At 32.6% G+C, this 9,365-nt stretch overlaps 1 protein-coding gene across 1 annotated transcript; it reads left to right on the top strand.

Annotated features, from left to right (window-relative positions):
• Positions 1-5,006: 5,006 nt before the first annotated feature.
• On the top strand, positions 5,007-6,465 carry LOC139854522 (uncharacterized). The gene is made up of 7 exons (XM_071843823.1): positions 5,007-5,119; positions 5,213-5,342; positions 5,420-5,514; positions 5,595-5,711; positions 5,780-5,942; positions 6,007-6,164; positions 6,444-6,465. Exons 1-7 carry the CDS (start codon positions 5,007-5,009, stop codon positions 6,463-6,465), a joined length of 798 nt encoding a protein of 265 aa, XP_071699924.1.
• Positions 6,466-9,365: the final 2,900 nt, after the last annotated feature.

Genomic DNA, 9,365 nt, shown 5'->3' with positions numbered 1-9,365 from the left:
TTATTATCAAACAGCTTATTTTCATTCAGATTCTGAATCATTCAGCGCTTAACTATTCAGTTTTATCAAACGCACCGTTAGTGTAAAAAAGTGGAGTATTGATAATGGTTAGAAACGATCCTATTTCGTTGCCACGCAATGACCACAACAGACTATGTGGACCGTTGTGGCTTGAGTCGTTGCGTTGTTGTGGGTGCGGACCACGAGCCACACAAAGATCGGCGAGGACACATGATGCGATATGATTGGGTGTTACATTTTGACCAATTTAAATGTACTAACCGTTTGCATTTTAAATAAAAAAGTTTTTAATTAAATCATCTTTTCTATATATACATTATTCCATACATTCAACATTATTCTTTTCATTTATTATTATTCTTCCATATTCTATATTACAATTACCCAACAATCAAAATGTCTTTACCATCCAGTAAACAAAATCCAAATAATAAATTTCCCAACAATCAAACAATCATTTTTAATGACTATAGTTTTTCGCCCGGTACAAACATGGCGAATTTATTGGCATTCGGGAATCATCCGAGTATGTCTACCGGATCCTCACTATAAAATCTGAGCCTTCAAATAAATTTATCTGGGAACCAATCACCACCTATGACTCCACAACAACAACAATTCGTTTTAATGCAAGAACAAATGCACCTATAAAGAACATGTGAACAATTTTAATAATGACAACAACAACAAAAACAAAATCAACAGTAAAGGGAATAACAAATTGACCGAGTACATCCAAAGAAGAGCCACGGTTCAACCCGAGACTTCTAAAAAGAGAAGTCACGAACGAAAGAAAAAAGGTATAAATTTTTATCCGTATATCAGTATATGTATACAACTATTTATATTTACAGTATGTATATGTTATTTATATATTTATCCGTATGTATATGTAATATATGTTTATGTATATTTATTTTTATAGCAGTATGTATATGTATTATATATATGTATTTTATATTTAAATCTGTATGTATATGTATATTTATTTTATATTTATATATGTTTATGTATATGTAATATATGTTTATATATATATATATATATATATATAAAACGATGATGTCATAATTAAACATTTTATAAACATAAAAATAATTCAAAAGTAAAAAGAAAAATTTTAAGACAATCTTGATGATGTCATTATCTTATATTAATTTAATAAAAAAATAATACAAAATATTTTATAAAATAAAATACAATTCTTCTACATAATACTTAATGAACACATTTACAAATTTTAAAGTATATTGTACAACTTTTATATAATAAATGTATTTTAATTTTCTATAAAAATTTCACAATGCATTTATTATTACTAATAATTATTATTAAAAATATAAATATTCAACTTTGAGCAAACTTTATTATTATTATTCATTTTAATTATAATAATAATAATTATTATATTATTAATATTCAAATATGGATTCTCTTTATAAATTAATTACGTTACATATGTATGCGAAAATATATGTCTCTATATATAGTAAAAACAATGACAAATTTCTTAGTCGAACGGGTCATTAAAATAAATGACTTTAGCATTTACAATTACTTAATACCTAAAACATGTCATTAAATTATTTTGTTTAAACAAACCCGTGATTTCACGGGTCATTTCACTAGTATATATATATATATATATATATATATATATATATATATATATATATATATATATATAGTAGAGGGATCAAATGAGAACCATTTTTAGAATGAGAACTCTAAGAACTATGTATTCGAGCAAAAAAAATTACGCGGCCGAACAAAAAATAGGCATAGTCGAACAATTTTTAATTTTTAGTTATTAGATGCATTGTTTCTTGGTTCTACATTTTTATGTAGAACACATGTAGAACATGTTGTTCTACACTTGTTTTACATCAATTTTCATCAAATTAAGTTAGGGTTTAGATTTTAGGGTTTAGGGTTTAAATTTTAGGGTTTAGGGGTTTAGATTTAGGGTTTAGAATGAGTTTTTTACACGAACGGTTTAGAGTTTAGGGTTTAGGTTTGAGGGTTTACGTAGTAAACCCTCAACCCTAAACCCTAAACTCTAAATCGGGCTAAATAAAAAAAAATGAATTTTGAAAAAAACAGGTGAAATTCGAACAAAAAAAGGAAATTCGAACCAATTTTCGTTCTACAATTTTGTAGAACCGAACCAAAATTTTGTAGAACCTTACAAAAATGCAGGCGAGAGAACAAATTTTCCTAAATTCGAACGAATTTGCGTTCTACAATTTTGTAGAACCCAACAGAAAATGTAGAACATGTGATTAAATGCATCTTAATTTTTGTTCGACCCAATTTTTTTTGTTCGGCCGCCAAAATTTTTGTTCGAATTTCTATGTTTTTGTTCGTCCGCCAGTTCTCAGAGTTCTCATAGTACAAGAGTTCTCATTAGATCCCTCCCCTATATATATATAAATGGTTTGATTTATTTTTTTTTATATAAAATGTGACTGTTAGCACATTTAAATCCGTCAAAATGTAACACCCAATCATATCGCGTCAAGTGTTCTCGCCAACCATTGTGTCACTCATGGTCCGCCCCCACAACAACACAAAAGCTCAAGCCACAACATTCCCACAAAGTCCGTAGTGGTCGTTGTGTGGCACTTATTACAGTGCTATAAGATTTCAAATTTTATAGTAGTTAGAAATGGGATCGTTTCCCCTTCAATTTTTGATAGATTCACTCAAATGTTCTAATTTACCCTTACATACTTTCTTACATAAATTTCTTATTAGTATCTATTTGAGGGTATATTTGGAAACTAACTTGAAATTGTAGTGGATCTATAAAGAAACACAAGTGAAAATATCAACTCCTCTTTCTAACAACCCAGCAATTCTTTCATACTAATTCTAGACCTCATTTCAAACATGTCTTACATTATTTAAAAAACCAACATCAATGTACGTAGGAAAGAAAACGATGCCCCAAATATATGTTATGAAGGTTAGAAAAACTACCAACTTCTCACAAGGCAAAGTACATGTGGCTTTACAATTGAGAATCCAATGACATACTCTGATTTTACAATGATCGTCATCATCATCTTCTTACTCATACTTTCGATTTCATAATTATCAATCTTCTAAATTAAGTTAATATTTATCATCATAATCACCATCATTGATTTCGTGACGCACTTTCATGGTGCTGGTTTAACAATTATCTAGGAATGCGATATTTAAAAACTGCAATTAGCAATTAGCATTTAGGTTAAGTGCGATGGTGATATCCGAGACTATGTAAATGACATTGAGAATGTAAATTTATTATATATGGACTAAGACAAAAATCCATGATTCAATTAAGTTCAATAAGACAAAAAGGAACATGCACTAGATGCATATTGATTACTAATGGGGTTCAATAATTTGTTAATTTTCCCATTTGTAGATGCTTGTCTAATTTTGCGTAAATTCATGCAGATTTTGTAATGGAAAGTGGTAAATTATGAATAAAGTTCCGTCTTTGATCAGTTTATGCATTGGTGCAATAAGAGATGCAATCCTTGGTGGTAACTTGTTTGATTCAGTTTTGCTATTTGATGTTAATTCAAAAAGTTGATTGCTAGATCGAATTTTGTGATATACTAATTCATTTTTTTTTCTGTTTTGTGTGTTTGTGTACAGAAGAAGATGTGAATTTACATCATGTTTGTGATCTTCCTCTTGAATTGTTTAATCAGTTCATATCAAACTTACCTTCGCTGGCATTGCAGAATTTACAAGATGAAATGTATGTAATTCTATTTGTATATGTGAGTAAAAGCTTCAAGTGAGAACTACAAATTCATGTGTTTATTCACATGTGAAAGGATCAAATGACATATAAATACTGGTTGATGTACCAAAAACCGAAAAATGAAAACAATAAAATATCTTGTATATATTCGTGTATGTATACGCTCAATCTGCTAGTTAATTTTGCAGTTTATGAATATTTTTTTAAGCTCTTGTTTTTCTATATTTGCAGGCCATTTTGCAGATATGAAAACTTTGAGACAGCATGGAAATCACTATATGAATTAAGATGGAAAGATGTTAGACAGTTGCCTTGATGGAAATCACTATATTCAAACACTAACTGGCAGCAGATTTACAGGGAAAAACATGTGCAGAAGTATGCAACCTTTTTTTACTCACTAATAACTTTTTTTTGAATAAATTTATATTTATGTTTATGATATTGACTTTAGCCTCTTTATAGTTGCCTTGATGCAGCAGCAGAGTCTGTTACAATAACTTCATTTGATGGATTTATTGGTGAAGTTAGTTTACCAGGTTATTCGTTCTACCGTTTACTCTTACGCATCTAAAGTTGATTATGGTGTAATTAAGCTCTATACAATGTATGTGTTATGTTTTTAGTTGTTACTTTTTATGTTTCTTCAGATATGCTGTTACATCTAATAAGTTGTGAGGGGAAATTAAAGAAATCAGAAAGTTGTTCAAAGTTAGGTTATCACTGTGAACGGTTTGGAATATATGCGAGGTAAAATCTTGCTTTCTTACAGCGTACTCGTTTTTTATTGGTGAAAAAGACAATGAAGTTAGGTTCATAAGTATGCGGTTTTCATAGAGATTTTTTAACCGTTGTTTTCGGTTTTGTTTTTTTGTGTTGCAGAAATTGGGGTAAGATACTAAGACGAAGAAAGCATGATCTGCAGACTTTATATAGTTTTGGTAATATTTATTGATGTTTGATTTTGTGTAACAGAATCTATTAAAGAATGTACAAATCAGAAATTTGGAAGTAAATGGGCTCCAGTTAAAGGAACAGGTTTCAAGTTTTCACAAAATGAGTCGATTGTTATAAATTTAATTATGAAACTATTGGTAAAGTGTTTAATATTTTCAGGTTCTTGAACTTTGCAAACTTCTGCGGCAAAACAGGGGAACTTTAGAATCGCTTGAATTTGTCGACTGCGATCTTTCTTCAATTTATATAAATACAATCTGTAAAAATGAATGTGATTAAAACTTTCTCAATTAAACGCTCAAGTCCTTTTTACGCCGGGGTTGGGTTTAATGGGTTTTGTCCTCTTCCTCATTATCTGGAATCGTTTTTAAAGTCAAGGTGTGTGTTATCCATGTTTTACTATTTTACTGTTAATTAAGTTCCTGTCTTTACCTGTACTTTTTATCGACTTTGTTAACATATCTTTGGTAGCCGAAGTTTAACTACATTGATATTCTCCAACAACAACAAAGATATTTATTATACAACTGCACGTTTGATGCTTGAAACTTTGCTTGAAGCTGAATCCGGTTTACAAGTCTTAGATTTCTCAGGAAACAATGTGAGTGCCTTTTTGCAATGATGAGAAACTTACTCGTTATCATTTTTGTAAATTTTATTTAATTTTCAATATTTCAGGTTTGTTTATTCTTGTCACATTTTAGATACAATTCTTCAAATCTTATTTATCCGGGTAACAAACGCCCGATTTCATTACGTGTGCTCAATTTGAGGTATTGTAGTATTATTGGTATTGTTTTTGTTTACTTTTTCTTTTGGCTTCTTTCATATTCTGATAACTTGGTTTTTGCAGAGCCACCGATTTGCAAGAAGATGATATAGATTGCCTTAGTCACAGTATGATTCATATGCCATACGTAAAGGTCTTGAATTTGAGTGATAATGATATGCTACAAGACAAAGGGATCGAGTGAGTCTCTTTAACATTTCTAACGTATAAGCACTCAAAGATACCATGTTTAACATATGTTATTGTAGGATGTTGATTCCATATTTGGTGGAGAAATCTATATCCTACACTCCCCTTGCAGAGTTATACTTGGAGCCAAGAAGCTATTTACGGAGCCAAGAAGCTATTTACGGCTCTCTCTACATTAAGGGCCCCGCTCAAGTTTCTCTCTATTGCAAAAAATCCCCTATGGTTTGTTTCTCAACAACCCACCATATGCTTACTCCTAAGTTTTAATCCATCTTATGTTTAATAGTGTGTGTGTTTATCAAGCCCCAAAAACAGCGAATTTGGGAAGTATCTGGGAGAATTTTTATGTTCGGGTATTCTAGCAATTGATGTTAGGGAGGTCGGGCTCGGGTCATGTGGGTTTCAAGGGGCAGAAAGAGAGATACATGGAGAAAAAAGGAACAGGTCCTAGATGCATATTGATTACTAATAGTCTTCAATCAAGCCAGAAAATTTGTTATCTAAATTTACGTAGATTCATGCAGGTTTTGTAATAGAAGTTGGTAAATTATGAATAAAGTTCCGTCTTTGATCATTTTATGCATTGGTGCAATAAGAGATGCAATCCTTGGTGGTAACTTGTTTGATTCAGTTTTGCTATTTGATGTTAATTCAAAAAGTTGATTGCTAGATCGACTTTTGTGAAAGTACTAATTAAGTTTTTTGTGTTTTTCCCATTTGTAGATGCTTGTCTAATTTTGCGTAAATTCATGCAGATTTTGTAATGGAAAGTGGTAAATTATGAATAAAGTTCCGTCTTTGATCAGTTTATGCATTGGTGCAATAAGAGATGCAATCCTTGGTGGTAACTTGTTTGATTCAGTTTTGCTATTTGATGTTAATTCAAAAAGTTGATTGCTAGATCGAATTTTGTGATATACTAATTCATTTTTTTCTTTCTTTCTGTTTTGTGTGTTTGTGTACAGAAGAAGATGTGAATTTACATCATGTTTGTGATCTTCCTCTTGAATTGTTTAATCAGATCATATCAAACTTACCTTCGCTGGCATTGCAGAATTTACAAGATGAAATGTATGTAATTCTATTTGTATATAAATACTGGTTGACGTATTAATAGCAGAAACATGAAATAAAATATCTTGTATATATACGTATGTGTATGTGTATATGCCCCTGCAAGTTAATTTTGTGGTTTATGAATGTTATTTGAAGCTCCTGATTTTCTATTTTTGCAGGCCATTTTGCAGATATGAAAACTTTGAGACAGTATGGAAAGCACTATATGAATTAAGATGGAAATGTGTTCAACTGGATGAGTCAACCACCAACTGGCAGCAGATTTACTGGGAAAAACATGTGTAGAAGTATGCAATCACTAATAACTTTTTTCTGAATAATTTTATATTTTTTTTTATATTGACTTTAGCTTCTTTATAGTTGCCTTGATGCAGCAGCAGAGTCTGTTACTATATCTTCATTTGATGGATTTATTGGTGAAGTCATATTACCAGGTTATTAATTATACTCATTTCTCTTACGCATCTATAGTTGGTAAATTTTTTTTTTTTTTTTTTTTTTTTTTTTTTGCAAAAAATCGAAAAATCATATAAAATACGGAATACGTTTTCAAATAGAAAACGTCTTCAACGATAGATACAAAGGAGAAAACCGATTGGCTCGTACCTAGAAAGTGGCTAACAAACAAACTATATGTACCGAGCCTCATCTATACAAAACCGTACATAAACCAAAACGAAATTGGGCCGAGTGGCCGACTAACCAATGAAGTACCAACAAAAATCTTAAAACTTACCAAAACCGCAAAACATAGGATGCCCCATACCAAACAGGAAACAAAGCGAAACTACGGATCTACCTTAATCATTTTACCGTCTACGATTTTACGCCTAATATCTTTGCCGGAACGATTTTCAATCTTGAAGGAGAGTACTTTTGAGGTTCTGTCACCAATCAAAGTACCCGATGATGGTGGGATTCTTCCACGATCCGCCATCTTATGAAATAAACCTATATACAACGAGCCTTTAACCGCATCCGTTGAAACGCCGTTTTTGACTTCATTAACTCCCGAAAACAAGTTTTGAATTGCTTCCCCGTAATCCAAGTCAACATGTGATCTTTAAGCTTATAAGAACCCGAAGTGGAAGCATCGTTCACTTTCTTTCTCGTCCTCAAATTAACATCACCAAGTAGACCTCTTGAAACATTTCTATTAAAACGTACCACTACGAGCAATCAACACCAGTAAAGGCCTATCTTCGTTCGATTCTTCCTTTCGTTTTGCCAAAAAGTCTTCTTTCTTTTTCTTCTTGTCCTTCTTCAAACGAGCCAATCTTTCCGCAAAAGTTATGTTATCATCATTTGACTCTGATCCATCACTAGCCACAACAGTAACAGCAGTATATGGGCCCTGCCCAGGCCTAGTGGTCGGCCCAACTTCGTCGAAGGAACAAATTGCAGAGATAGTAGCGTCCGGGCTCTGTCCAGACCCAATTTCCAGCCCATCAGCAGCTAAAGAAACAGCAGCCACAACACAAGGGTCCTTACAGGCTTTAAATTTTTTATTCTGCTTTTGTTTAGGAGCCGTCTTCAGATTAGCATTTATCCTTCAACCCAACACTCTTCAAAGTGTTTAGTCGCCTCTTCGAAAAAGCTAGAAAGATTGCCCGACGAAGGGCCACCTATATCGACACATTGAATAATTACCGAAGACGAAGGTTAGTCCACTGATTTAACACCATCCAAAATAACATCATTGATCACCACCATCTGTTGACCTTCATTTTCAAAAGAGGCTGTAACTACCTTTTGTTGACCCACATGTTTCCCTTCATCATGCAATATAACTACCTTCTGTTGAACCTTATTCTCATTAGAAGCTGTAGCATTCGGCACCACATTATTCAACCCAACATTAAAAACTGGAATGGCCAACGAACTAGCCTTAAAACTACCAAAAATCAGATCACACCCTTTTTTTATCTCGCTACTCTCATGCCCACGAGAACCATTAACAGGGTAAAAACGTGAACACAAATCACAAGGTTTAGTGGACCCAAACTTTAAAGAGGTTTGACAAGGGTTAGAATCCAAAACGATTGGTTACCGTCAATAATTCTTTGTTATAAACGTCGTTAACACCCAAGCTTCACATCTCAAACAAAACAAAGGAGTACCTTCTTCCCGACCAAAACTTAATTTCACTAATCGTACCTTCTTTCCCGAAAGTAGATTCTACCATATTGCGAGTAACCGTCTTGTCTAACCGCCTTATGAAGACCGACTTATGAGCTGTTTCTGTGTCATTTTCAGCCCTCTGGAAACCACCCGCTGTCGGAGAAACAGGAGCATCAATCGAATCAGAGGTATCATCTTCTGTGTGTAAATTGGCTTCGACACTTTGTCTTGTTTTGGAGCATCCCGGCAGCAAGCATTCATCAGGAATAGAAACCACCATTTTAAGATTGGTTTTCGGGTATGGAGTAGTAGTTGTTAGGCATTTAAACTAACGGAAATAAAGAAGGAAATAAAAGCTTGAAATTTTTCAGTCAAGGTCCGTTAGACACGAAACCCCAAGTTGAGAGCATACATCTGTTTTTTTGGTGGAATACTCCATAGTTGGTA

Source organism: Rutidosis leptorrhynchoides, chromosome 6 (assembly GCF_046630445.1).
Source record: "Rutidosis leptorrhynchoides isolate AG116_Rl617_1_P2 chromosome 6, CSIRO_AGI_Rlap_v1, whole genome shotgun sequence".
NCBI classification, from domain to species: Eukaryota; Viridiplantae; Streptophyta; class Magnoliopsida; order Asterales; family Asteraceae; genus Rutidosis; species Rutidosis leptorrhynchoides.
Note: the sequence above shows the minus strand (reverse complement) of the source record. Positions and strands in the feature narration are given on the sequence as shown.

Coding starts and splice junctions, on each gene's coding strand:
- LOC139854522 (XM_071843823.1), top strand. CDS start 5,007: ATGAATGTGATTAAAACTTTCTCAATTAAACGCTCAAGTCCTTTTTAC. Junction 5,120..5,212: donor GAATCGTTTTTAAAGTCAAG/GTGTGTGTTATC, acceptor TATCTTTGGTAG/CCGAAGTTTAACTACATTGA. Junction 5,943..6,006: donor ATTGCAAAAAATCCCCTATG/GTTTGTTTCTCA, acceptor TATGTTTAATAG/TGTGTGTGTTTATCAAGCCC.